The 27,191-nt window shown below is 66.4% G+C and overlaps 3 protein-coding genes across 6 annotated transcripts; 1 reads left to right on the forward strand and 2 right to left on the reverse strand.

The window, feature by feature from the left end:
- The first annotated feature begins 733 nt into the window (after positions 1 to 733).
- Positions 734 to 12,466, forward strand: ESPN (espin). 2 transcript variants are annotated; one of them, XM_058855063.1, is made up of 15 exons: positions 734 to 1,027; positions 1,821 to 2,014; positions 4,240 to 4,426; positions 4,528 to 4,710; positions 4,792 to 4,923; positions 5,024 to 5,198; positions 5,289 to 5,593; positions 7,120 to 7,281; positions 7,358 to 7,532; positions 7,820 to 7,846; positions 9,084 to 9,229; positions 9,318 to 9,599; positions 11,636 to 11,715; positions 11,797 to 11,808; positions 11,903 to 12,466. In XM_058855063.1, the coding sequence occupies exons 1-15, from the start codon at positions 734 to 736 to the stop codon at positions 12,048 to 12,050; spliced, it is 2,502 nt and encodes an 833-aa protein (XP_058711046.1). In that variant the 3' UTR covers positions 12,051 to 12,466. The 2 variants fall into 2 exon arrangements, with proteins under 2 accessions (XP_058711046.1, XP_058711048.1); XM_058855065.1 differs by lacking the exon at positions 7,820 to 7,846.
- A 255-nt stretch (positions 12,467 to 12,721) lies between these two features.
- TNFRSF25 (TNF receptor superfamily member 25) lies at positions 12,722 to 16,351 on the reverse strand. 2 transcript variants are annotated; one of them, XM_058855061.1, is made up of 7 exons: positions 16,222 to 16,351; positions 14,496 to 14,691; positions 14,276 to 14,407; positions 14,048 to 14,200; positions 13,874 to 13,958; positions 13,727 to 13,788; positions 12,722 to 13,642 (listed from the first exon to the last, which is right to left on the reverse strand). In XM_058855061.1, the coding sequence occupies exons 1-7, from the start codon at positions 16,249 to 16,251 to the stop codon at positions 13,047 to 13,049; spliced, it is 1,254 nt and encodes a 417-aa protein (XP_058711044.1). In that variant the 5' UTR covers positions 16,252 to 16,351; the 3' UTR covers positions 12,722 to 13,046. The 2 variants fall into 2 exon arrangements, with proteins under 2 accessions (XP_058711044.1, XP_058711043.1); XM_058855060.1 differs by lacking the exon at positions 16,222 to 16,351 and adding an exon at positions 14,806 to 16,199.
- A 457-nt stretch (positions 16,352 to 16,808) lies between these two features.
- PLEKHG5 (pleckstrin homology and RhoGEF domain containing G5) lies at positions 16,809 to 27,133 on the reverse strand. Of its 2 annotated transcripts, XM_058855059.1 has the most exons (22): positions 26,974 to 27,133; positions 25,737 to 25,813; positions 23,650 to 23,764; positions 23,376 to 23,478; positions 23,235 to 23,295; positions 23,038 to 23,129; positions 22,826 to 22,962; positions 22,601 to 22,749; positions 20,849 to 21,034; positions 20,505 to 20,675; positions 20,332 to 20,427; positions 20,200 to 20,250; positions 19,940 to 20,089; positions 19,752 to 19,862; positions 19,536 to 19,685; positions 19,323 to 19,460; positions 19,027 to 19,146; positions 18,793 to 18,925; positions 18,611 to 18,723; positions 18,376 to 18,530; positions 17,512 to 18,306; positions 16,809 to 17,411 (listed from the first exon to the last, which is right to left on the reverse strand). In XM_058855059.1, exons 3-22 carry the CDS (start codon positions 23,690 to 23,692, stop codon positions 17,402 to 17,404), a joined length of 2,964 nt encoding a protein of 987 aa, XP_058711042.1. In that variant the 5' UTR covers positions 23,693 to 23,764; positions 25,737 to 25,813; positions 26,974 to 27,133; the 3' UTR covers positions 16,809 to 17,401. The 2 variants fall into 2 exon arrangements, with proteins under 2 accessions (XP_058711042.1, XP_058711041.1); XM_058855058.1 differs by lacking the exons at positions 25,737 to 25,813; positions 26,974 to 27,133 and adding an exon at positions 25,170 to 25,188.
- Positions 27,134 to 27,191: the final 58 nt, after the last annotated feature.

The following is a 27,191-nucleotide window of genomic DNA, read 5'->3' on the forward strand; positions in this document are numbered from 1 at the left end:
CAGGGCGGGAGGGCAGGGCAGGGAAGGAGGCGGGCAGGGCGGCCTTGCCTTGTCCTCGGTGCTGATCAAGAGGTACCTTCGCTGTCCGCGGTCCTGACGAAGGGGTGTCCCCGCCTGTCCTCCAACGCCGCCCGCCGCCCGGCCCTCCCGCCCTGCCCCGACAGAGGTTCATAAAACCACTTTGCCGATTGGCGACCGGGGCCGGTGCAAGTCCGGGTGGACTCCAAAGCGGACCGTGCCCGGCTACCGGCACCCCGCGGCCGGCTGAGGCTGGGCAGCCGCCCGCCGAGTGCCCCCCGTTCTGCCTGCGCTGCTTAGGACCGGCAGCGCACGTCGGGGGTGCCGGCGGAGCCCATCTTTGCCGCGCCTCTCGCCTGGGCGGGCGGCGGGAAAGGACAACCGTGGGGCCGAAGCTGAAGGCCGCGGACAGCGGTGCCGGCAGCTGCGCACGGACCGCTATGTGGTCCAGCCGGACTTGCAGTGGTCCCGGTCCTGGCCCCGGCAGCCATCGGGCAAAGCGCGGCTGCCCCAGCTGAGGCCGGGGGGAGCGGTGCGGGGGTCCCGAGCAGCGGGCAATCGCCGCGCCGTCGGGCGGGGCGGGCGGAGGGGCGGCCCCGGGGGAGGGAGAGGAGGAGCCGACGGGGCCGGGGGGCGGCGGGGCGGGAGCGCCGCGCAGTGCCAAGCGGCGGCCGGGGCCGCCGGGGCCGGGGCCGCCGCCGGGGCCGCCGCCGGGATGGCTCTGGAGCGGGCGCTGCAGGCGGCGCGACAGGGCGACGTGGAGGCGCTGCGGGGGCTTCGGGCGGCCGGGCTACTGCGGCCGGGGCTGCGGGACGCCCTGGGCGCGTCCCCCGCGCACCACGCTGCCCGCGCCGGCCGCCTCGCCTGCCTCCGGTACCTGGCGGCCGAGGCCGCGCTCCGCGGGGACGCGCGGGCGCGAAACGGGGCCACGCCAGCCCACGACGCCGCCGCCACCGGCAACCTCGCCTGTCTCCAGTGGCTGCTCACGCAGGGGGGCTGCGGCGTGCAGGTGCGAGCGGGGTCGCGGGGGGCGGCGGAGGGTCCCTCGGTGGCGCGGGTGGCCGGGGAGGCGTTCCGCGGGCCCGTGTGGGTGGCTGTGGCGGCGGGGACACGGTCACGCTTGGTGCTCCCAATTCTGCCGACGTCGAGCCGGGGTCCGTCCTACCCGGCACGGGCAGAGCTCCGCCGTGCATAGCGGGCGGCATCCGACGGACTCGGAGAGTCCCCGGCATCCCGGACGGGTTCAGCCGTCGGGGCAGCATATTCCCCGGGGCTGCCGCCCCCTCCCAGGGTTACACAACGGCGGGACCGGGCGGTAAGCGGCTTGCCCCGAGGCCGGCCGAGAGTTAAAGACATGTGACGGCCGAAGGAAGAGGAGGCGGCGGCGGGACTGGGAGTGCAGATTAATCGGGAAGGAAGGGGTCAGCACGCATCGACGACCTCCTGGCCAGGGGCCAGCTCTACCCGCGCCCCACGGAGCGTGGAGGGCGGACGGGCCGGCGGCACAGCGGGGCTCGGCGGCAAATTCCCGCGGTTAGGGGCTCCGCGGCCGGTGGAACAAGGAGGGCATTGTGCTGCATTCACTGTGCGGGGACGCAGGCCCTTGACGGAGGGCAGACACGTTGGTCCCACGGTCCCTCCAATGCCCCGTGCTTTTGCTTCAGCCCTGCTCCGTAAGAACAGGAACTCCACCCTGACCAGCTCCGGGCTGGGGGATGCCCCACGGCTGCCTGCGGTCCCCAGCCCCCTAGCCGGAAGGGCTTGGTCCCTCGTGCTGACAGCCGTCCCACTTCTTCCTGCAGGACACAGACAACTCTGGTGCCACCATCCTACACCTGGCAGCCCGCTTCGGTCACCATGAGGTGATCGACTGGCTCCTCCGCTTTGGAGGCAGCGACCCCACGGCAGCCACAAACACGGGAGCACTGCCCGTCCACTACGCCGCGGTGAAAGGGGATTTCCCTTCCCTGCGACTCCTCTTGGGACACTGCCCCAGGTAACGGCCCCCACTGCTGTCAGCGAGACAGGGTCTGCCGGAAGCTTGGCACCGACCAGCAGGAGAGGGGCTAGTGGGAGAACAGGGTGCCTGCTGTGGCCCCAACCCTCTCTCCAGCCACTGGGCAAGGTGCCAGCTCTGGGGACGAATGCTGCAGCCACCCTGATCTCCCAGCTCCAAGGGCAACGCGGCCACGTTATCAGGCTGAGCATCCAGCTGCACCTTCTTTATGGCCCACAAAGAAAGGGCGAGGAGGAGAGGGGCGAGCGCTGGCAGAAATATTGTCACTGGGCGCTGAGTCGGCTCCTGGCGCGGGGCGATAACACAGCCGCCTTTGTCCGCCCGCTGTTATGTAAATGGATTAGGCTGACCGCCGAGGAGAGGCTGCTCCCGGCGCCGGAGGCGACCTTTCCGCTTGTCCAGGCCCGAGGGCATTGCTGGGCACGGCAGCCTCTCACAGACGGCTCCGTCGCGGCAGCGTCCCCGCTTTTCCTCCTGAGCGGTACCTGGGGCTGGGCTGGTCCCCGGGTTACACGGCATAGCAGCCCACAGGGCCCGCGATGCCGGGCCTCGCCACGAGGCTGCAGCAGGCGATTAAGTGGCCGCTAATCCGATTTCCTGTGGTGGGCAGAGGCCACTAGAAATAACCCACAGACCTGGCCAAAGCGGAGCCGGGGGGATGCGCTGTTGCTCCACATTGTCCCTGGAAGGCTCCAGGATTGAGGATGAGAGGGACTGTACAGCTCTCCCACATCCATGGAGTCCTAAGGCAGCGGGTGGTGAATCAGCACTCGGCACCCCTCTGTCTCCGGGTTCCACAACACTAGAGCCCTGCATCCTTTCCTCCAGGCAGGACCAGACATCCCTGGATCCCATGGCACTTACTGGCCAGAGCTGTCCCATCCCCAGTTCTTTATGTCCTTGCCCCAGGTGTGCCGGTTTAGCCCTGAGCACTTCTGGGATTAACCCCTGCAGCCTGAGCTCAGCCCCAAACCAGTCACTGCTCCTGCTCAATGCCCACTGTGTCAGCCCAGGTGTGGCACGGCACTCGCATTGCCTTTCACACTGCTTGCCGGGGTTGCTCCGCTGCTGTCACCGCCTTCCCCTTGAATTATTTAGGGCTGGCCCTGCTCCCAGCCCCGCGCCTGCCCGGAGGCTCCGTTACAGCTGCGAAATCCAATCCTCGGTGCTGCTGTGGGATGCTGCCGCCCCCAGCCCACCTTCGCAGGGGCCCGCGGGCCCCCCGGCAGCCGGTGGACCAGCATGGGGTCTCAGCCATCTGGCAAAGCAGTTTACTGGTGCTGCCCAAGTGGCTTAACCCCTTCCCAATTACTGAGAAATGGGAATCAGAGACTGACCTTGTGCCTGTGCTCCCACTGTTCCCTGCACCCCAATCTGCAAGTGCCCCAAGCCCCAGCCCCTGCTCGGGGAGCACCCCTTGTGCCAGCCTGGCACTGCTGGACTGCGGGACAGGCACTCGGTGGCACGGCACGCAAGGCACAGCGGGAAGGGAGTGCTGGCCACAGCTCGTCTCACAGTTACCAGGATCAATTATTAAGGGCCTGCGATCGTTGCGATAACAGAGCAGAGTATTTATTGCTCTTCCTTTTTTAAATATTCAACAGGTTTTTTTATGGAGCACTTAATAAAACAGCTTCCTGTGGGGTCGGGAGGCAGGATGCAGGATGTGGGATGCAGAATATGGGTTTATGGGGGATGTGGGGTAAAAGGTGTGGGATTCAGGATTTGGGTTGCACAATTTGGGAAACACAATTCAGGCTGAGAGACACAAGGATGCCAAGGCCTTTTGGGGCAGAGAGGGTACACTGGCACCTGGCAGCTGGGCTGGGTAGCGCCATGGTGCAGGTTGGCCTTTCCCCACCAGCTCTATGGCCGGTGCTGTGTAAGAAGCTTAATTTAAAATACGACTAAATTGCAGTGTCCAAAAACAGCCGGAGGAAGGAGCTTAGCCTAAGCAGCTGATTAACTTAGTGACCTCCCGCTGCAGCTGCAGCCACCGCCGCAGCATGGGGACCTATGGGAAGCCATGGGGTGAACATCTCCCAGCCCTAGCACTGCCCTGCCTGCCCACAGCTGTGTCCCCTGCACCTCCCCATGTTCCTTGTGTCCCACAAGCCCCCATGTCCCTGTATCCTGCCTGCCCCCTGTCTCAGCCCTGGCAGTAGCAGTGGCCACAGGTGACGGGCGCTGTGCCCTGCTTGCAGTACACTGAGTGCCCAGACCAAGACGGGGGCCACCCCGCTGTACCTCGCCTGCCAGGAGGGCCACCTGGAGATCATCCAGTACCTGGTGCAGGATTGTGGGGCTGACCCCCACGCGCGCGCTTATGACGGCATGACCCCACTGCACGCTGCCGCCCAGATGGGCCACAACACTGTCATCGTATGGCTGGTAAGCACTGTCCAGGCACAGCATGGCACGGCGTGGTGGCACAGTGAGGTGGCACAGCACAGGGCGCACAGCCCCAGTGCTCAGCCCGCCTGCTCACACAGATGAGCTTCACGACGGTGAGCCTGTCGGAGCGGGACGCCGAGGGGGCCACAGCCATGCACTTTGCCGCCAGCCGCGGCCACGCCAAGGTGCTGAGCTGGCTGCTGCTGCACGGCGGGGAGATCACTGCAGACGGCTGGGGCGGCACACCACTGCATGATGCCGCTGAGAATGGCGAGCTGGAGGTGGGTGCTGGTGGCCAACAGGGTGTCAGGGCAAGGGGGGGCCTTCCCTCCAGCCCTGCCTTGCACCCCCACTCTCCCCAGTGCTGCCAGATCCTGGTGGTGAATGGCGCCGATCTCAGCATCCGTGACCAGGACGGCTATACAGCAGCCGACCTCGCCGACTACAATGGCCACAGCCACTGCGCCCAGTACCTGCGCACTGTGGAGAACATGGTACGGCGGTGCCGGGGACAAGGGCTTGGGGAGCACACTGGGAGCACTCAGGGCCTCCCCACACCTGCCCTGCTGCCTGACCCCACGGCTGTGCCAGCAGAGCGTGGAGCACCGCGTGCTGTCACGAGACCCCTCGGCGGATGGGGAATGCCGACAGCCCGACTCGGGCATGTCATCACCCAACACCACGGCGTCGGTGCCCCAGGCGCGCTTCGAGGTGGGCTCCCCTGCCAGCACCCTCTCCAACTACGACTCCTGCCACTCCAGCCAGTCCAGCACCGGGGAGAAGAGGGGCTGCCCCCCAGGGGCCCCCGCTGCCCGTGAGTGCGGGGCCAGGGGGCACGGGGCGGGGGGTGCGGGTCCAGCCCCCCCTGACCCCCTGCCCTGCGCAGGGGTGCCTGAGCCGGCGCTGGCGGACATGCAGGCGTACATGGACATGCTGGACCCCGAGATGCGGCCGCGGGGCCGGGGCCCAGCAGGCGAGGGTCCCCTGCCGCCACCACCCCCTGCCTTCCCCCCACCACCGCCCCCACCCCCCGCCACCCGGCCACCCCCGCCACCCCCCGGCTACCCTGCACCTGCGCCCCCAGCTGCCCCCCACACCGCTGACATCTACGTGCGGGCCAAGAACAACCTGCGTCATGTGGAGAGCCAGGCGCTGCGCCGAGAGGTACGGCCCCATGCACCATGTCCCCTGCACCATGCCCCATACACAGCTCAAGGGACATGCCACCCGGGAGGGACATGCCACCGGGCATCCATCCCCTTTGAGGAATTGTTGCCTGCAGTGGGAGGGGACAGTCCCAGCTGGAGGCGACATGCCTGCAACGCTGGCATGCACTGGGGGGGTTAGGGCTGAACCAACAGCGAGGATGAAGCAAGCTGGGGCCAGTGAGGCTCTGGTGGCTCCATGGCACTGGGTGGGCCCACTCCACTGCTGCACCGGCTGGGGCACCCGGCAGCATCATGCCATGGCAGCCGCGCCCATGAGGCCCGGCGATGCCACCGGCACCATGCCGAGCTGGGCGTGGGCAGCTGCGCAGGCGGTAACCCGAGCGGCCGGCTCCGGTGTCGCCCGAGCCACAGGTGTCGGGTGGCACAGCCAGCGCTGCCAGGAGCTGAGAGGGCTCAGCCAGGCGTGCACAGGTAAGAGGGGTGCAGCCCTCCATGGCGGGCTGGGGGGGCATAGGGATGCAGTAGGTTTGGGGCCGCCCTGACCCCCTACCTTGGCTCTTACCACCTCACCGAGGACAGGATTCTGGGCACGGTCAGGACACAGGCCGAGCCCAGCGCTCTGAGGGATGGGGCACATGGGGTGGGGGTCTCGGCAGAGCAGTGTGTGCCAGGCACATGGCGGGCTCAACAGTGCTCCTTATGCACGGCCTTGGCTCTTTAGTGCTTGCCGGAGTAACAGGCTACTTTGGGGAGGTGTGGGCGTGTGGCAGAGCGGTGCCACAGTGGTGCGGGTGCACCATGAAATGGGGCTCAGCGGCACGGATCTTTGCGCCAGACCGGGGCTGGGACTGCCGGAGCGGGAGCCAAGCTTGGCACAACTCCCATGGCAGCCAGAGTAGGAAGCACCGAGCTGACGTTTGTTGATTTAGCTGGGGCTGGCAGCGGCGGCAAGCATCCAGGCTCACCGTGAAAATGCCATGGGTGGAGGTGGTGTACGGGGAAATGGAAATAGCGGGGCCCCCAGCAAGGGGAGCAGGGCTATGCCGCGGTGGCACCCCAAACCCAGAGAGCAGGCACAGCTCCCTGCAAGGCAGCACTCGGCAGCACAATTCGCAAAGCCGCTGTGGAATGCGCTGGGGTGAGCTGAGGCTGCGCTGCTTGAGAGCCCTGTTCATAGGGAGGTTTGGAACCGGGCCCCAGCCCCGCGCGAGATAAGCTTCCGGTAATCCGCGGGGCTGGGGCTCGGCACTCCTGTTCCCAGGGGGTTATCCCGGGGGAGGCTTGGACGGGATCCTCGGCACAGTCTATGGGGTCACAGTGCCAGGCACTGATGCCGCACGCTGCCACCATGGCACGCAGCCCCTGGTAGAGCCGTTTGCCGAACAGACCCCAGGGTACGCACCTGTTGTCCGTCCCAGCTCTGCATCTGCCCCAAGGCAAACCGCTGGCACGGTCCTACTCCACCACGGCCCAGCGCCACGGTCATAGCCGGGCGGTGCTGAGGTGGGTTCCCCATTGCAGCTGGCATCGCGTGACAGCAGTCCCGAAGGCCTGCGCCGGGCCGACTCCAGCAGGCGGTCAAGGAATTTCGGCAAGCAGCCGAGCACCGGTGACTACTACAAGCACCTGGGGCACGTTGTGGCCGAGCAGCCAGGCCCCCAGCGAATGGCGCACACCGAGGAGGTGAGCCCCGCGCCGAGAGCCTGTGCACAGCTCAGTGGCACCGGCACCGAGCGACGCCTGCCGTGCTCTGTTGCAGGCATCACCCATCTCGGCGGACACGATGAGCAACGGGGAGAGCAAACCTGGTGCCGAGCTGCCGCCTCCACCCCCGCCCCCACCACTGCCCGACACCGCCTGCCCGACGCCCCCACCGCCGCCCCCGCCCGTGGAGACTCCCGCCGGGCCCCGCCGCTCCTCCTCCTCTACGGGAAGTAAGTGGCAGGGCGCCGGGTGGGCACAGGGAGTGATCCTGGGCGCTGTCCCATCGGCTGCACTGTAGCATTGACTTCCTTGGCTCGTCTCCTCCCGCGGCACTTCGGCCGTGCGGCTCCTGACAGCCTTTCTGTCCTTCTCTCCTCCGGTGTCGGCGCGGGGGCCCCCACGCCCGCTCGCCCCTGCCTGCTCTCACTGCTGGCCGCTTCTCTTCTCTCTTGTCTCGCGGTGGCCAAATCCTTCCTCTGCCGCGCGCCCCGCGCCGCCTCTCTGCTTCTCTCCCTAGGAGGAAAGGCGCTCAGGCAGATGAAGAGTAAGTACCGCGGCCCCACGCTTCTCCCTGCTCAGGGGGTGCCCTGGCGCGGGGCACAGCCGGAGGGGCCCGTGCCGGTGCCGTCCTGTGCTGCGGCCACGGGGCATCGACGGCTGCCGGAGCTGTCACCTGCCCGCGGGGCTCTGGCCGCCGGGCCCTCGCTGCGCGTCGCCGGCCGGCGGTGCCACGAGGGAGGCCAAGCGGCGGTGCGGGGCTGCCGGAGCCGCCAGGCAGGGCTGGCAGGGCTGGGCGGGCAGCCGGGCCCCGCGGCCCCGCACACAGAGAGCCTTTGTTCGCGCTCAGCCGGCCGGCGTGACCCCGCCACGTGAGCGCACCGGCCGCTCCCCCGCCGCTGACTGCAGCCGGCGGGCTTGGCCGCTGCTCGGCGCCCGCTTTATTAGCGCCGGCTCCCGGGATCGGGGGGTCTCAGCCGGCGCTGGATGGCAGCGCGCGCGTCCCGCTGGGCCCTCAGCACCCGCAGCCCTCTGGCTCCGGCGTGGCGCAGCCGAGCGGAGCGAGCTGCGGGCGCCGGCCGCGGGGAGGGGGCTTTGCCTTGGCACGGTACCATGGGCCGCTAGGGACTCACGCATGGCTGGCACGGACGGTGGGTGCTCGCGAGGCGGGTGGCATGAGCAGCGGGAACAGCATCTCCGGGGTCCCGGTGCCACGCAGCCCTTTGGGCACCGGGCTGGCAGGGAGTCTAGCTGGTGTCGGTGCATCGCTGCCGGGAGTTGCCAGGGGACTGTAGGGGCCATCCTGCAGTGTCAGGGCTGCCACCGGCCATGGAGCCATCCCTCCAGAGGCACACTTCTGTTCCAACATAGTGCATCGGGGGCATGGAGTGACATTCGGGGCTGGGGCCAGGCTGGGACCCTTGCAGCTGAGTGTTGGGGTGCTGGGGTACTGCTGCAGCAGGGTGCCATGGACCCTGTAAGCTGCTGTTGGAGTGCTGGTCTTACGGATCTTGTGGATCTTGGGTGCCAGGCATTTGAGTGCTGAGGGGTTGCTCCACTGGGGTCTGATGGACCCAAGAGTTTGGTGATGTGCTGTTCCTGTGGACCTGACTGAGTGTCAGGATGCTGCTTCAAGGGCCTTCCAGGGGCTCCTGGATGGCGGGGGGGGGCGGCAGTCAGCCAACCACCCCTCCACCCCCCTACCCTGTGAGCTGATGGGGGATTCACAGGGACAGGGAAACGGTGCTGGCAGGGTGCTTACTGCTCCTCCCGCCTCCCTTCAGGCACCAAGTCGTTCAACATGATGTCCCCCACCGGCGACAACTCGGAGCTGCTGGCCGAGATCAAAGCTGGGAAGAGCCTCAAGCCAACGCCACAGAGCAAAGGCTTCACCACTGTGTTCTCCGGCAGCGGCCAGGCAGGGGCCAACGTAGGTGGTGATGGGGGCCAGGGGAGCCGGTGGCACGGCACAGCACAGCACGGCAAGTGCCCACCGCCCTCCCTCCCTCCTTCCACAGGCAGAGTCGCCAGTGTCCTCCCCGTCACCCACCAGGACGCCCACCCCGCCGGCCACCCCCGAGGCTGCTGGGCCACCACGCTGCCTGGCAGGCGCCTCACCAGAGCCAGTGCTGAACGGAAGCTCACCGGTGCCGGCAGCAGGCGCTGGTGCAGCGGTGGAGGTGGAGGCGCTGGTGCCGAGCCAGGACGAACAGGGTCGGCCTATCCCGGAGTGGAAGCGGCAGGTGATGGTTCGCAAGCTGCAGCTCCGCATGCAGGAGGAAGAGGAGCAGAGGCGCAAGGTAGGAGGCCCCACGTGCCGCTGCAGCGGCGAGCGCGGCGCGGGCATGGCCCAAGCAGCTCAGGACCTGGCGAGACGGCTTGCGTGGCATTGCCTCTGGCTCCCAGTTGGGCTGGGGACCACCCTACCTGCATGCAGGGGCGTCATACCCCGGGGATGCCACACACGGCGGCAGTCTCCTCTGCACCAGGTGCGTGCGGCACGGCCTCAGGAGCCCCTTTGCCCTCTTTCCCGCCGCAGCCTGGGAGCCGCTCGCCGCGCCCGTGCCAGCGCGGGCCACCTGCCCGCGGGGGCATACCGGGACCCGCCGGGCAGCCGATGCGGGAGGAGGACATGCAGCACCTGGAGAGGCAGCTGGGGAGCCTGCGGGTGATGCACGAGGCGCAGCCGGGGCAGCCGCTCCCAGGGGGGCCGGAGAAGGAGCTGCCGCCACTCGTGCCGCTCTCCGCCCCCCCGGCACCCCAGCGCTTCGCCCTCGCCCACCAGGACGCGCCTGCCCGCGGCAGCCAGTCCCCCACGCTGCCGAGGAGCGCGGCCGCAGCACCAGCCACCCTGAGGGGCCGGGAGGGCCCCGGGGCGGGGGGAGCGGTGGGAAGCCCCGGTGCCCAGCACGACGCCCGGCGCGAGATCCTGGGCTGCGGTGTCTCTGTCCGCAGCCTCAAGGCCAACTACGAGGTGCCAGGGGGGTCCCCTGCACCTCCCCCCAGGGTCACTAAGCGCAAGAGGGTGCAGCCCCCTGGTAGCACCCGCCGGCCCATCCTGGAGGAGGAATACGGGGATGGGGCAGTGCGGCGGAGCAGGCCAGCGCTGCCAGAGCCGAGCAGCCCACATGAACGCACCAAGGGGTGCAAGGAGCGTGCCGTCTTCCTCTTTCTGGAGCACTGGAAGAAGCGGGCACTCGCGGCGGTGCCTGGAGAGGAGCGGCCACGGCGGCCGGGGAGGCGACGACCGGCAGCGGGGCGGCTGTTGGCTCGCTGGAGGAGTGTCGCCCGCCGGGTCCCAGGGCGTCAGATCCGGCGGCTGAGCCGCACCACGGTGCTGTACTGGCCCCAACACTTCCTGCCCCACGTCGGCGGCTCGCCCATGCCCCACGACAGCCTCCCGCTCGACCTCTTCATGCTCGGCTATTTCCAGCTGCTGGAGATGCCACTCAGCCCTGAGGAGCGGCGCTTCCGCCACCTCCTCTGCTACGAGATGTTTGACCGCCTGGGCAGCCACAGCTGGCACCGCGTCCGCCATTTCCACCGCACCGTGCTGGAACAGGTCGAGGCTGGCCACCGCCACTGGCTCGACGGCTTTGAGGACCTCGTGCAGGAGTTTTTTGGGGATGACCCTGTGACAGAAGTAGAGAGCCTGCCAGAGTCCTCCACCATGGCCCTGGAAGGGCAGGGGGCAGCAGTGCCAGTGCCGGAGCTGGGAGAGTTCAGCGAGGAGGACGTCTGCCGCTTCATTGACCGCAGCTTCTCCTTCTGGAAGGAGAAGGAGGCAGAGATGTTCGACACCTGAGTCCGGCGGGATGCTGCAGCCTGTGCCAGTGGTGTGGCGTGGGGCGGTAGCAAGCTCAGGGGACAGCTGTGGGCTGGTGCCCGGGTGCACTCGCCTGCCTCTGTGGCTCGTGGTGCAGCTCAGCTTGGCAGAGAGCTGGGTGCTGTTCTGCGCGGCCCCGGGCCGAGGTTGCAGTGTGTGCCGCTTGCCGTGGCTGTGTGTTGTGTGGGAGGTGCAGCGGCGGGGCCGCGCTCCTCTCTGGTGTGGCGTTTGCGGTGCCGGGGCAGCGTGGGCCCCCGCGTGTCATGCAATAAAGCTGTGGTGTGCTGCAAGGGCTGGCCACGCCACGCGCTCCTTCATCATCCCGGCGCCGACAGAAGGCGGGCAGTGAGGGGCCCGTCGGCGAGCCATGTGCTGGTGAACCCCACCAGTACCGTGCCAAGAAGGGCGGCTGCCAGAAGGATGTGATGCCGCGCACCAGGATGATGCTGCGGCCACATTGGTGCCGGCAGCGAGGGTGGGCAGTGCCGGTAACACGGCTGTCTGTTGCAGGAGAAAGAAGAGGAGGCGCGCCTGGCCAGCATGCCGGCCTGGAGGAGGGATATCCTGCGCAAGAAGCTGGAGGAAGAGAGGTGAGCCAGGGTCGGGGGATGCCGCACCAGCCGGTCACTCCCGCGGCTCTGCTAACCCCGCTCTTCCCTTTGCTTTCGCAGGGAGCAGAAACGGTGAGTGCCGCAAGCCCCTTCCCTGGGCGGGCGGGCACAGCGGCTCCCGCGGCTCTGGTGACCGCGGCGCCCTGTGCCCTCTGCTGCTAAGCAGGAAAGAGCAGGAGAAGCTGAAGCGGGAGGAAGAGGAGAAGGAGAAGGAGCAGTCGGAAAAGCTAAGGACTCTCGGGTACGATGAGACAAAGCTGGCGCCCTGGCAGCGACAGATCATCCTCAAGAAGGGGGACATAGCCAAGCACTAGCCACGCCACACCACATCCTGGCTCTTCGCAGCAGGAGGAGGCTGGCAGGTCCTCCCATGGACCGCGATATGCTTCGGCACCCTCCTCCTGCCGTGGACGGCCACATAGCCCAACCCAGAGAAGCCCCCCCCACCGCCCCAGGCACCCGTAGCCTCCTCCACCCTCACATCCCGCTGCCGCCAGCCCACCGCAACCCTGTGCTGCCCGTTGCAAAGCGAGCTGCGGCGGCCAGGGACACGCGGCTCCGTGCGCTCTGCCCAGCTCGGCCGCTGCGGCCGGGCTCGCCGCACGCCCCGCTGGCACCACTCGCCCTTGCAGCGCGCTCGCCCTCACTCCTGCCCCTCCAGAGCCGCTCAAGGCCAACTTTCGGCTCACCTCTGCCCAGACCGCCTGCCTTTCCAGCGATTAAAACGATAAACCCCGCCAGCAGTGCCCCGAGCCTTCCTGGGGCTGTCCACACCAAACCCACCCACACCATCCTCGCCGACAGCGGTGCCCCCCTCACCAACACCATCACAATCACCCCAACACCCACACTTCCTGCATCTCTGCCAGCACCCGCATTCCCTGTCACCTGTGGTGACCACATCACCAGTGGTGGCCCAGAGGCCAGCAGTGCCCTGGTGCCCGGCTGACGCAGCCTTGCGAAGAAGGGCCAGGGTGGGCGGCTGGAGAACACCACTTTATTGGGGAGGGGGAAGGAGCGCCCGGCAGCGGGCAGCCTTGAGAACTATCCCATGGGTTCGCGGTGGGCTCGGTGCCTGCTCGTCCCGCGAGTGGCTGGGCAGCCGATGTGCTGGGGCATGGGGTCCTCCCCGGCCCTGGGAGCAGGGGGCCATAAATAGAGGGGACAGGCAGGTGAGAAGGGGACATAAAACTGACATAAAATGTCTACACGGCATAAGTAACAATACTTAGGGGTATGGCTGGGATGAGGTGCCCAGTGAGATGTGGAGGTGTTGGGACCTCCCTGTGCCAGGGTGCTGACAGTGGGGATCAGGGTCCCACGAGCAGACTCTGGCGCAGTGCCTCAGCACAGCCAGCAAGCTCCATGCGCTCTAGGGCAGCAAAGACGTGGTCCAGTGTGGCATTGGTCTGCTGGCACCAGCGCTTCAGCATCTCATACTGCTGGTCACGAATGTGGGCCACCTCCAGCTCTACCAGCTCAATCTCTGCTTCCCGCAGCTCCAGCATTCGCATGAACTCCTTCCAACGCCGTACTGGCACCACATCAATGACAGCATAGAGCTGGCTGCCCTGCAGCAGGGCACCACGGGGCTCTGGAGGTGCAGAGGGCTCCCCTTCATCACTAGGCTGCTCACGCCACGAGGCTTGGTGTTTAAGCCTCTGGTTTGCCGTGTCAGTGACACGTTCTGTCCCCGGTGGGGAGTATGGCTGGGTCCAGCAGAAGTTGTCCCACCTCCGGGCATTAAACTGGCACCATGGTGTGGCTGCAACCCCTGCCTGTGCCATGGGGAGGGGACCACCTGCCAGGGCACCATGCCAGAGCCTCTTCCTCTTGTGGTAGATGACAAGGGCACCCAGGAAGAGAGGCCCGGTGAGTCCCAGCAGGATGTACTCCAGACCTGAGCCTGAAAGGAGGAGCAGGAGCATTCCCATCAGCTGGCCAGCACGGTGACTGTACACCACCAGCCCTGGCCCCATTGTCCCCATACCTTGGTCGCTGTTGCTGCCGCACACTTGCTGGCACTCTTTGCCACACTTGTCGAGGGTGCTCCTGCAAGAAGATGGGACCCATGGGTGCCATGCTGTGCCATGCCATGGGCCCCACATGCGTTCCTGGCTGGACGGTCAATGCTTACGTGTGGCACGGCCGGCACTCATCACCCTCTCTGTAGAAGTCAGGCTTGCAGCTGCTGTCGCAAAGTGCGTCCTGTGCCTCCGAGCCTGGGGAGAGGGTGGGCGTGAGGCAGGGTGGCACAGCCAGTGGTGGCACAGCTGGCAGGTTGTGCCGTGGGGCAGCTGTTAGCACTCACAGGGTCGCTGGATGAGGCGTCCGGTGCAGGGCTGGCATTTCCGGCAAGAGAATTCGCTGCACTGCTTGTCAAAGCAGACACGGAAGTGGCCGGGCTCACAGCCACAGGCGACGTTGCTGGTGGCCGAGCAGTTGCTCAGCACACTCTGGAAAGCTGCAGAAAACAGGCGGTGAGCAGCATGGCACCGCGCTACAGAGCACAGCACGGTGTGCCGTGCTGCCAGCTCACCTTGTCGGTCACACTCGTAGCAAGCCTGGCACTTCTTGAGGATGTTGGGCTGGGTGCGAAAGGTGCGGTCAGGGCAGGGGCGGCAGTCGCTTTTATTCTCAGGGCTTGTGCAGGCCTCGTGCAGGAATGTCCCTGCAGGGACAGTGGGGTGACAAGGGAGTACGGCCACCGGGAGCAATGCACCTGCTGTGCCATGGCACACGGACCGGGCAGCGCTCACCTGCGGGGCACGGCTCGCAGCACTGGTGAGCAGTCCCGATCCAGGTCGTGCCGGCGGGGCACTGGAGTCTGGTGGCATGTCTCCGCAGGCGGAGGAGTGGCTGCACCAGGACCCGCTGCCTTCCCGGCACGGCGCGGTCCCGCCACCCTGGGGGCTGCGATTCGCTGGCCGCCAGCCACAGCGCTGCCAAGGTCACCTGCAAGCAGGGAGAGAGCAGGGCTGCAGGCAGCCGCGCTGCTCCAGGAGCCGTGCACCCGTGGGGACGGCCCTCACACCAGCTCATGCTCGACTACTGGAGCCAGAGCCGTACCTGGAACTGTGTGGACACCGGTGCCTGCACAGGGCAGAACGGCTGGAGCCGCGGCCCTCTGTTCCAAACCGCGTGGGTGCGCTGCCCCAGGGCCGGGAATGCCCCGCGGCAGCCCCTGGGCTCTGCTTTCCCCGCAGTACACGAGCAAGCAACTTCCTGCTGGCACTGTGGGGGCCACTGTGCCGCAGCCTGTGCCCAGGGGGCTGTCAGGTGCCCTCGTGTGCTCTGCAAATGGTGCCTCCAGGCTGCCTGGGGATCGGCACCGAGACGCTCGACCGCCTGTGCCAACAGGACCCCTGCCATGCCCCCAGGGCTGGGAATGAGTGAGTCAGGCACACGGACTGCTGGTGGTGCCACAGATCGCTAGCTCAGGGAGGTGTCGGTAGCCGGGCGCGTAGGGGTTAACGCTGCCCGCTTTGATTTTCCTGGGGTTTATCTCCCTCACAGAGGAGGTGATTTCCTCCCCGAAAGGAAGCCGTGCCTGGCTCACGCTCTCTCCGATGCTATCGCGCCTCGTTACGCGCGTCCCAAAGTAGGTCACTGCTCCCCCGCAGGGTGCCAGGTGCCGTCCGCAGGGCAGCCCCGCTCTTCTGGAAGCTCCGGTGGGTGCAACGAGCAGTGCCCACGCTGACACCCCTTCCACTGGCCGGGCTGGGGCCTGAGAGGGCCGCGGTACAGACAGTGTGGGCAGGGAGCCAGGGGATTCCTCGCTGGGGGTTGGATTTCCCAGCCGTGATGGCCCCGATTACGGCAGTTGAATCATTTTCTACTAAACCCGCCGCCACCGGCAGACTGGAAACCGCGCTGGGCCGTCCCGCTCGCAGAGCGCTGCCGGCAGATCCGGGCGGCTGCCTCAGCCCCGGCTGCCAGCGGCACATCTGAGTCACCGCTGAGGCTCGGCTGTGGGGCAGCGGGGCCCTCCCTGCCCGCGCACCCCGCCTGCACACGGGCAGCTGCCCCTGCCCAGCGCCGGGAGCAGGTGCCCGGTGGACAGCGGAGCCGTGGGCACGGGGCTGGCTGCGCGGTGGGGAGAGCCACCCCCGCTTGTGCCGTGCAAGCGCCTCTGCCGCCCGTAACGCCGGGGCCGCCACCCGCGTGCCCAGCTAGCCCCAAAGGCAGCCCCGCAGGCTGTCGGCATAGCCACTCCCCGTGGCACTGCCCTGCCTGTAGCCCCATGACTGACCCCACGCTTCCCGCGGCCGTATCCTGCCTGTGCTCACGCCACACCGTGAATGTTTTGGTGCAGCAGAACACAGCCCCGGCTGTTAGCCAGAGGGGTAAGCGGGTTTGGCGTGCTCGTCACTGGAGTTAACCCATCTTCCTCCCTCCCTCCTCCAGACCCGTTACGGCCACAGCCATGGGACACCCCACTACTGGTGCCAGGGCTCCATGGGACCCCCACACCACCGCACTCACCCAAGCCACCCCAGGGCAGCAACACTTCATCCTTGTGGCCGATGCGGCTGGGTCATGCCGGGGCGGTGAGGGGAGCGGGGCAGCAGGTGCAGTGGGGTGTCGGGGCAGCTCAGTGCCCGGGCAGGGTGCCCCGGCACCCCATGCCTGCCGTCAGCAGCACGCGACGCGTGGTGAGTGAGCGCCAGCCCTCCCCAGACAGGCTTTTACGCCCAACCGCAGCAGGAGGAAATGCTTTTTTGGAAATGAGTCCAGGGGGTACGGAAGCCACATGACGGGAGTGTTTGGGCTCGGGAGGGACCAGCGCTGCCTCGCTGCGGACCCGGCCACCGCCCTCCCTTGCTCGCTGGCGCAGACCCACGGTAGCGGGGGTGGCGAGGGGACGCAGGGTATATGTGGGCTGTCCCCCATCCCAAGGGGTGACTCCCCACCCCGGGGCTCCATCCCCACCCCGAGCTCCAGAACGGGAAGCTGGGAACTGCCCCCAGCCCCCTCTTTGTCCCGATGGGGCTCCCTCAGCCACGCCGCACCCAACCAGGTGATTCCCGGCCTTGGGTGCCGCTGAAGCCAAAGGAAAGGCGAGGCGGACATGAGCGTGCACCAGCTGGTTTTATTGCTCAGCTGGGACGTGGAGTGCAGTTTAGCATGGGGGGGCAGCCGGGGCTCTGGCCACCGCGCATGTCCCACCGTGGCTCCCACACTCCTGTCCCACGTGCTGCCATCCACTGCCACCCCACAGGGCAAACCTGCCTCAGCCCTGCACCATCCTCTCCTGCCACCAGCCCCAGCCTCCTCCCTGCACTGTCCACAGCACCGTGCCACCGGCACCACCTCCCTCTCAGCACCTTCCCCACCCACCACTGCCGACGTCATCATCCCTTCCTCGCCTGCAGGAGCTGACCACAGTCTCCCACAGCCCCCCACAGCCCCAGGGCCCCCTGCCCGACAACTCTCATGTCTGTGGACAAGGGGTTCAGCACAAGCCACGTGCCATGTCCAGCCCTGCACCGCCATGCCCAGGACACGTCCTCGCCAAGGGGACTGATTTGCATCCGCATCCATGTCCCCACCAGAGTGGCATCCCAGTGCCTGCTCTTCCCGGCCCCGGCATTACGCTACGGTTAGAAGCAGGAGAAGCTCCTTGGTACATCCATGCATCTGTCCTTTTCCACACCAGCAGCTCTCAGACCTCCCTGCAAGACACAGAGAGATGCCTTCAGCACTAGGACTCAGTCCCTGGGAAGGCCCTGGAAGGGCTGGGGCATCCCCCAGGAGCAGGCAGCATGTGCTTACGAGGCCGTCAGCGTGGAGTTGAGCAGCAGCGTGGTCCGGATCCGGTACAGCTGCGCCAGTGTCAGCTTGCGGTGCTGAGCTGACTGGGGGTCTGAGAGGGTTCGGCGGGCAGGAGGTTGGGGGTCACGCCTGAGCTCCCCTGGAAGGGATGCTGGGCTCTCCACTGGCTCCTCTGGCTCTGAGAGCTCTGATGTGGAGCTGCCACTGCTGCCGGGAGCAGCCAGAGGTGCAGGATCTTGGCTAGTCCGGGGGGAACCAGCACAGAGGTCAGAGAGGCTGCGACTTTGGCTTAGGGGGCCTGGGGAAGTGGGGGATAGGAGTTGGGGCAAGCTGGCCTCCGACTTGGACTTAAGCACCCTGGCAGGGCAAGGCAGGAGCTGCACGGGTGTCCGGCGGCGCAGCCGGGGAGAGGCAGGCCGTGGAGCCGGAGGGGCCAGGGAGGGCCCCTGCCCCTCCTCGGCCGTCCCCTCTGGCTGCTGGCCGAAGTCCCGCAGGGAGGCAGGTGAGAGCGTGCCATAGGCGCTGTCGATGGAGGACGAGCGGCAGCCGCTGCCTGGGGAGGCCACGCCGTGGGGCAGAGGAACAGGCAGGGCGCCTGCAGGCAGCTCCTGGGTGGGGGTCTCCACAGAGGTGGGGGTCTCAGTAGAGGTGCCAGTGCTGATGGAGGTGCTGGTGCTGACGGAGGAGCCATCTGAGGTTGAGCTGAAGGGTCCTGTGTCCCAATCTGGGGAGGAGAGCTCGTCGCCACCGTCTGCTGTCACCATGGCAAGCGTCTCGGTGGAACCGTCGGACGGGCTGTGGAGGCAAGAAGGTGAGGAGGGGCCTGTGCCAGGGGTGTGCAGGTCCCTCCCTCCTGCTCCCTACCACTGCTGTGAGTCCGGGCTGGCGCTGCTGTGGTGCAGGATGGTAGGTGAACTGGCAGCTGAGGTGCCACTCTCACCATCATCCTCCTCATCCTCCTCATCCTCCTCTTCCTGCTCCTCCGTGTGCCGGCGCTGTCGCAGCCGTTGCAGCAGGTTCTGGGAAGGGGGAGTCATCAGAGAGGAACGGAGTGTGCACAGGGCACACACGGGTCCCCCACCCACCCACGTGCCCTCACCTGGGCATTGCGCACTGCCTCGACCCAGCTTCGGCACAACTGCCCAGTGGTCTGGAAGGTGTAGGCAGCAACAGCACTCCCCAGCTCGTTCAGGTAGATGAGGAGGAAGGAGCCTGTGGGTAAAGGCTGTCAGAAGTGTCCAGGGACTTCCCTGTAGTCCCCCTTATGCCCGGTGCTCTCACCTGGGTCTCTGAGCTCCCGACAAACCACTCTGTCCACCAGCAAGGGCTGCCGGATCACCTTGGTGCGCTCAGCCTTCTTGAAGGGCTTGGTGATGAGGAAGAGGTCGGTGAAGAGGAAGCAGTAGACATCCATCTGAGGGTGAGAGTAGGGCCATGGGCACCAGTCGGTGCAGTGAGTGAGGGTGAGTAGGCAGGGGCTGGAGCCAAGACCTCTCTGTCCCCTGCAGTCCTCACCTTGCTGTCTTTACCTTCCCGCATCCTCAGGCTGCCCTCGAGGAGGAGCTGCCGGGTGTCCTCCGGGGAGGTGCCAGGGATGGGAGCCGTCAGGTCCAGCCGCAGGAACTCCTTAAGCAGCTGCCAGAAGCACCCGGTGTCAGCATGGGGTGCATGGGGTAATATGGCATAGGTGCCATGGCATGACATATCATGGGGTGGCTTGGCATGAAGTGACATAGCACAGCAGGATAGCAGAGCAGTGTGGCAGAGGGTGGCATTGAGTGGCATGGCATGGCATGGCACGTCCAGCCTACCTTGTCCACCTCGTCTGTGCTGCCCTCCACCACCTCGTAGGCATCAATCCGGCTGAGGATGGCGTCCAGGCGCTGCCGCTCCTGCCGCTGGCGCATCCGCGAGTTTACGTCGTTGATGAAGTGCTCCACAGAGCTGATCTGTACCAGGAGTGGTGGTGGGTTTGAGGGGCCAGGGGCCACCGACCCTGCTGCCCCCCAGCCCTTATCCCTTACCATGGCAGTGATGGCATCACGGGCGCGTGGGTCATCCGTCTTTTTCAGGATAGACTTGAGGAGCAGCGGGTACTTGGTGAGGCGCTGGTGGGGTTTCACCAGCATGTCACTCAGCTTCAGGCGGCTGCACTGCTCCTGCTTCTCAGCCCACTGTGGCACACAGGCATTAGCACCGGCACTGCCCTGGCACCAGCCCCGTCCCTGCCCTCCCCTTACCGTAACATAGGTGCGGAAGAGCTCGCTGTCCCGCAGCAGGGCCCGCATGTACTCCATGCAGCCCTCCTCCTCCATGCAATACCGCACATAGGGCTTGAAGAGGGACCCGAACTGGGGGACACAGTGGGGTCACCATGCAGCACACAGCGTGGCATGGCTCCCCACCGTGGCATGGCATCCCCACTCACCATCTTGAAGCCGTCGAAGAAGTCAATGGGGTCAAGCAGTGCCCCAGTCCGTCGTGCCTTGGCCAGCACTGAGGCCATGACACTGCGCCACAGCTTGCAGTGCAGCCGGATGATCTCCCCAATGTTGCTGAAGAGCCGCTCAGCATCCACCTGTGGGGTTGAGATGTGTGGCTCTAGGGAACGGCACCTCCACCCTGCAGCACGGCCAGGCTGAGGACATATCACTGCACACCCTGTCTCCTGCAGGTCCCTCCACTCACCTCACAGAGCAGCCCTGACTCCTGCAGGTTCACCAGGCAGGAGAGGAAAAGCTGTGGGGAGAGAATGAGGAGCCGGTGAGCTACAGCCACAGCCCCCAGCTCCAGCACGGTGCAGTAGCTGCCAACACTCACATCAGTGATGACTTTGAGGTTCCGGATGTAGGTGGCCTCTGTGTGCAGCAGCTCCCAGATGGCTTCCTGCTGGTGGCACTGCCGGCGTGACAGGACCTGCCAGGCTGAGTGTCAGCGCTGTGCCAGGGCTTGGGCAGAGCCCCTGAGGCTCCCTCCCCAGGCCGTGTTCCTACCTCTGTGTCCTGGATGATCTGCTGCCAGCTGTCTTCCAGTGTCAGCCCAGCCTCGTCCCCATCCTCCTCCCAGGAGTCACGGTCAAAGCAGAGCTGGGGCGGCAGCTTGGGCAGCCCGAAGGTGCTATAAGCGTGCAGCCTGTTCACCAGCTGCTCCAGCTTCTCGGTCTCCTGGCCAAAAGCAGGGGAACAGAGCGGCTGGGTAGGGGCCAGTGGGCATGTGCCACAACCACCCCACCCTGCCTGTGGAACTAGGGTCTTGAACCCCGGGGGACCCATCCCAGCTCCCCAGCATAGCTACAAGCAGTTGCCACAGCCCCTCCCCACGCCTGCATCCCACATACCCGCCCGAAGGAGCCCGTGCTAGTCCCGGAGCCGAAGAAGCCACTGAAGCGGCTGGCAGCGCGGTTCTTCCAGGTGTCAGTGCCATTGTTGGGCAGAGAGCTGCTGCTGTGCAGAGCTGGCTCAGTGCTGGGGATGCTGGTGTCCCCCAGGAACTCTGTTATGTTCTTCCTTCGCCGTCCCGGAGCCTGCAGCGGGGACAGCCAGCGTCCCCAAGGTCAGTGCCCAGCACTGTGGCCATGGCACTGGGATGGGGACAGCAGCCTGGCTGACCTCGAGCACCGTGGGACAGACAGACACCCAGATGGCAGCCCCAGGCACTGGGGTCCCCTGGCCATGCTCCCCTGCCCGCACTGACCTGCCTACCTGCATCCCGGGGGTGCAGGGCCCCGGGGGTGCAGGACCCCGGGTGCTGCCTGGCCAAGCCCGGCCGGCCATGGACAAGCGGCCCAGCAGCGCGGGGGCTCAGGGCATCCCGAGGGTCGCAGCACCCGGCCGAGCCGCCCGTCCAGCCGCACTCCCGGCTCGGACCACAGAGCCGGGGCCGGGCAGGCTGTGGCCGAGCTCCTCCGAAACAAAAGGAGGTGGGGCCAGCGCCGAAAACCTAATTTCCCTCCTCGGCAGATAAGCTACCAGAGCTGAACAATTCACCGGCGGAGATCAAAGCCCCCCGGCTGGTCGCGAGAGCTGGGTCACGGCCAAGCGGCTCCCGCCGCCCCGGGCAGCGCTGTACCGGCTGCTCCCTGTGTGTCCCTGCTGCCGGGATGTGGGCGCTGCCATCTCCTCACCGCGGCACAAAACGCAACAGGGTCGGGGCTCCCTGCCTGCCACCAAGCCCTGGGAAGCGACATGCTATTGCCACCGGCGGCAGCACGGCCCCCCACCCTGCCACGTCTGCAGAACTCAGGCGAGAAGAGCTGCTACGGGCACCATCCCCATTACTCACTGTGCTGCCACTTCTCCAGGTGCCCCGGCTGCTGCCACCAGCCCCATCGCCTCGGTGCCACTTGGGGCCCACCTGCCCCCAGGAAGGTGGTCGGGACCGAGACCCCCACAGAGGTGGCTGGTTGCCCGCTTGTCCCCTGGCCCTGCTAGAGCCTTGCCGTTCCTGCAGCCAGGCATCATAGTGCTGGACACGGGTGGCCACTAGCCCTGGCCATGCAGCCAGTTTGACACCCTCAGGGCCTCCTGGCACAGGAACAAGCACCGTGTCCCCCTGGCCGGACCCTGCAGAGCTGCTCCCTGCGGGGCTGGCACTCTGCTCCCATGGGAGCAACGCCCAACCTGGTCCCACGCCTTATCTGGGGCCAGGGTCCACGGGGCAGGACAGAGCTGCTGTGCTCAGCAGCTGCCAGGCGCCGCAGCGAGAGGAGGGCCAGCAGCCAGGGCGAGTCCCAGGGCTGGGGTGCCACCGAGTGGCAGTCACCACGGGGGCCCCCAGGGCTCCTGTTTGCCTTTGCTTCGGTGCCAGCCTGTACCTGGCACAGCCAAAGCGGTGGTGCTGCTGCTGTAGCTGCTACACTACCATGGCGTAGCCAGCACAGCACAACACAGCACAGCCAGCATGGCAGAGTCAGGAGAAAAAGTGGGTCTTGGGGACTCCAGGGGGATCTTCAGCCCACAAAGCCATGGAGAAGACACCATGCTGCTGCCCCATGGCCCATCTTCACCAGAAAGAATGGCTATGGGGGGATCATACATGCTGTCATCCTGTCCCCAATTCCTCCCTCCCCAGAGCCAACACTGTCACTCACCAGGCTCTCAGTGCCCTCCCGGCGTCCTGGCAGTGGCTCCAGCACTGGCCCAAGGAATGCAGCACTGCTGGCAGGGTGCAGGATGGGCAGGCTGGCTGACCTGGCATCTCGCACTGCTTGCTCCACCTTCAGCTCATCCCCGGGCTTGGCTGTGGGAGCATCAGGTTGTAAGTGTCCTCTGGGAACTTTGGAGCAGCCAAGCCTCCCTCCGGGCCCCCGCAGCACCTTTCACCCGCAGGTAGTGTCCCCCGAAGCGATATGCCTCGAATTGCAGGGACAGTGGCGTGTGGGACTGGTCCAGGTAGATGTCCACTTTGCCCAGCTCGATTGCCTTCCTCTCAAAGACTGGCAGCAGCACTTCCCTGCAGGACACAAGCCCCACATCTGTCTCTGCATCTGTCCCAACACTGTCCCTTGTCCTGTTCCAGCAGACTCACCCCAGTGACTTCTTCTTCACCGCTGGCACGATCTCTGCCTCGATGTCGATGCTAAGGTCAAACTTCAAGGTGAAGCACTCCTTGCTGGGGTCCTGGGGGCAGGTGGCAGCTGTTTGCCCAGGGGGCCCTCCCTCCCTCCAACCAGGGCCATCCTGCTGCCCTGCTGAGTGCCCCAGGGAGAGGAGCCAGTGCCTTACATCCGTGTGCCTGCGCCAAGCCTTCTTCTTGGGCAGCTTCAGTGCTGAGCTTCTGCGCTCCCTGCGGGCACAGGGAAGGCAGGGTGACAGGGATGCCGAGGGCTGGGGCTGTACACGAGCTGTTCAGGGCTAGGGGCTCACCCTCTGCTCTCTGCTGGACCCTCCTCTTCCTCCTCCACATCAGAGGCAGGGCTGGTGCGCGGGGGGCACGAACGTGTCGACATGTTGCGGGCCAAGATGGAGCCTGCAAACGGGCATCGAGCTGGGCTGTGACAGCACCCCCAGCCCCGTGTTGGCTCCCACTCCCATTCCCGAGTTGCACCGACCCCAAGCGCATTCCAGCACTCCCGGCCCTGCGCCGCACCGCTGCCGCAGAGCCAGGGGAGCAGCGGTGCCACAGCTCCGTCCAGCTCACCTTGTGGGGACAGGTCAAAGCGGATGTGGCCATCGAAGTGCATGGCGCCATGGAGGCGGCCGTGGCAGAGCTCACACTGGCTGAGGGGGCCGCTGCATTCTGCGTGGTGACATTCCTGCGGGGACACGGGTCCATCAGGCAGGGCCTGCCCGGGGCTGCCAGCTATGGCATGTTGACAGGAGGGATGGCCAGCACCACGAGCAGCAGGGGTGACCACTCGCCCACCCCAACTGCAGCTGGCACCTTGTTCACAGGGAATACTGAAGCCACAGTGGGCACAGGGAAAGCAGCATGACCAGGACACGGCCATGTAGCAGTGCTGTAAGGGCATGGTGATGACACGGGGGCTTCTGCACCACAGAGCCCCTCCCTGCTCCACCGCAATGAGCGGAGACCCTGGGACACCTGCACATGCCGAGGCTTGGACACGGAGCTGCGGGACAGCCACCTGCACCGTGGAACCAGCACCTCACCAGCGGCCCAGGAGGCCGCCCTGGCACCCCACAGCCCCTTTGTGCTGACGAGAGCCGTGTCCCCGTGGCAGGACGGAGGAAGCGAGCGTCTGCAGCCAAACAATGCTCGAAGTCGGCGGGTTTCCTCCGATTGTGTGCGGCCACGGCCGCGGCCCCAGCCCCTCCAGGCATTCACAGCGGGTTATTTTTAAACCCCGGGCCAGGCCCCCAGCACAGTGCACAGCCTGTGTTCCCTGGCCGGTGCCCGTCTCACTGGGGCTCCTACTGGCTCCGCTCCTGGTGCCGCCGGTCACCGCCAGCAAGTCCCGCTGCACCGTTCACACATCCCCGTCCCCGTGTGGGACCCCCACCGCCCCTCTGCACGGGGAGGGGTGCGAGGCTGCTGGGAGGAGACAGCCCTGCCCGGGCTTGCCTGCAGTACACCGCGCTGCTCCGGGGAGGAAGCGCCTGTGCAGCTCCAGCCGCCCCCACTTCCTGCCCTCCTTCCTCCCGGCGCTGCTGAGGTCAGAGCTGACGCGCTCCCACCACCCGCGCTCTCTCCCAGGGGCCGCTGGCCCCTCTGCAGCACCCCCTGCCATCCACGAGTGTCCTATCCCAGGCCTCGAGACAGCCCCGGGACATCCTGGACCCCTCAGCCTTCCTCCTTTCCCACCGTGTGTCCCACAGCGTTGCTGCCGTCGTGGCCATCGTGACACCTGCATGTGGGAGCATGGCCGCGGGCTCCGGGCAGTGCCCGCAGCTGGCACTCACTCAATGAGATCCCCTGGGACCCTTGGCAGCCGCCCCAGAAGGATGCGGGGCTCCTCATGTACCCTGTGCCAGCAGCTCATCCCTGGGCTCATCCCCACAGGAGGGGCCAGGCGGGATGACCAAACACACCTCTGCCCACCCCAGGGATCAGCTCCTGATCCCAGCCCCTCGGAACTCCCAGCACAAGGCAGCTCCGCCGCCCCTCAGCAGGTGCCTCACAAAGCGAGGGGGGATCACGATTCTGCACCGTGACACGGCAGGATGAGCCCCCAGCCTGACCAGCCCCCCCCGCGCTACCTGCCAGGCACCGTCAGGGGTCTGGTGACAGTGGCCGGGTGCCCTTCATCGCTCTCGGCAGTCCCAGCTGCGCTTCTGGGCAGCTACAGCCCAGTGCCACGTGTGCCCCAGCAACACCGGCCCTGCCAGCCCGGTGTGCAAACAGAGCACCGCGGCACACCCCGGTGTGTCCCGGAGACACCGCTCCCGGCCCCGCACAGCGGCCCCGGGGACTCGCCGGGAGCCAGGGCGTGGGTCCGGCCCGGCTCCGTACAGCCGGCCGGACAGAAGGAACCCTAAATCCGCCCTGGCTCCACTTTAGCGAGCAGGGGGACAGACTGGCTGTAGTCGATTAGCCCAAATCACGGCAGCTTGGGGAAACGCGTAAACTTCGCTGTGCCGTTAAATGCCAGCAGAACCCTGACACCAGCGGGGAATGCACACCCGGCACGGCAGACCAGGGGCTGCCGAGCAGGGCAGGGGCCATTCAGGGAGCGGCATTTTGGGCAGAGCTGTCCGCTGTCCCTTCTCACCCCCAAGACCCCAGGCAGCAGCTGCCCGGCTCTGCCCCCACCTCGCAGGACCCACCTTGGCCGCCCTCCTCTCTCCGGCGCAGTCGGGATTCTGGCAGTGAAGGTCTGTCTCCTCTTCTGGGCACGGCTCGGCTGTGGAGAGAGGAGGGTCAGTGCCTGGGTGCTGTGGTGAGCCCCCTCCGGGTCCGTGCGGAGGCCCCCACACCAGGAATCCGGGTTTCAGAGCTCGGCAAAGCACTCGGGCTCAGCCCGCTCCTGTCCGCCCCACAGCTCATCCAGGGGAATGAAGCCCCATGCCCAAGAGCCAGTGATGCATCCCCGCCGGGGGAACGCTCAGTGACAGAATCCGGCGCCTCCTGCTCAGCACCCCAGGGTACAGGATGAGGACACGGACCTGTCCCAGCTTCCTTGGGGCTGGCACGGCCTGAGGCTGCAGCAGCAACACTAAATCTGCCGCTGTCAACCCCCAACGGGGCTTAGGAGCCACTTTAAGCTTTGACAGTTAAATCGGCCTTAGGGACAAATCCTATTTTGAAGGCTTTTGTTATGTGTCGAACCTAATAATTTAAAAATAACAGACTCCGGGCTGCTCACAGCGGCAAACGAGCAGTACAGACACCCTCTGGCAGGACAGCCCCTCTGCAGGCAGGGATGCGCCGTTGGGAAGCTGCCTGCTGGGCAGGGAGCCGCTGCCGGGGATGTGCAGAGGCCAGATGGCATGGCTCTACCACAATGGCACGGCTCTACCAGGTGCCACGGCTATTATACCAGGCACAGGGACTTCCCCGCAGCACCGCTTCCCTCTCTCGCATCCTTCCTGCCAACAAAAACATCATCCACGCCGACCCAAGCGAGACCACGGCCAAGGCCGGGGTTAGAAACAGTCTGCGGGATAAAACAGTCTGCCTTTTGATGCAGCACTGAAAAAAATGTTGCTGCTGCCTGGAGAGGGGGAAGCAATTCGGAATGGTGCTGGTTGCTCAGGCTCCCATCTGGGAGGCGATCCCGGGGCTGCTGTGGCACCATGGACGCTGCTGGATGACGGTGCAGGAGCGGCCGGGCAGGGCTCAGCTCGCCGCCCTCCGGGAGCAGGGCTGGGAGCCGGGTCCAGGCGCTGCCCCCGCGGCGGGAGCACAATGAGGCTTCTGTCCCCGCGGCTGCCCCGCAGCGCCCGCCGGGCTGGGCCGGCCCCCGCCCCCCGCCGCTGCCGTTTCACTTGACCTATCGGGAATAATAACGGAAACAAATAAGAAATTCTTTCATGCACCCAAGGGAAAGTTTTCCAAACTCACCAAAAACTAGAGGCTGGCCGAAGCGGCCGGCGGGATCAGCCCCACGCCGCAGCCGCCGGCACGGCCAGAGCCGCGTGGCCGCTCCCCAAAGCCGACCCTGCCCGCGGGTCACACATGCACCAGGGCCTGGGACACTCGGGCTGGCAGCTCCTCGCAGGGAGCCCCGCTTTGTGGCAGAGGCAGGAGCGTGTCCGGGTCCCCACCAGACACTTCGGGGG

The sequence above is a fragment of the Poecile atricapillus genome, chromosome 22, assembly GCF_030490865.1.
Source record: "Poecile atricapillus isolate bPoeAtr1 chromosome 22, bPoeAtr1.hap1, whole genome shotgun sequence".
Taxonomy (NCBI): domain Eukaryota; kingdom Metazoa; phylum Chordata; class Aves; order Passeriformes; family Paridae; genus Poecile; species Poecile atricapillus.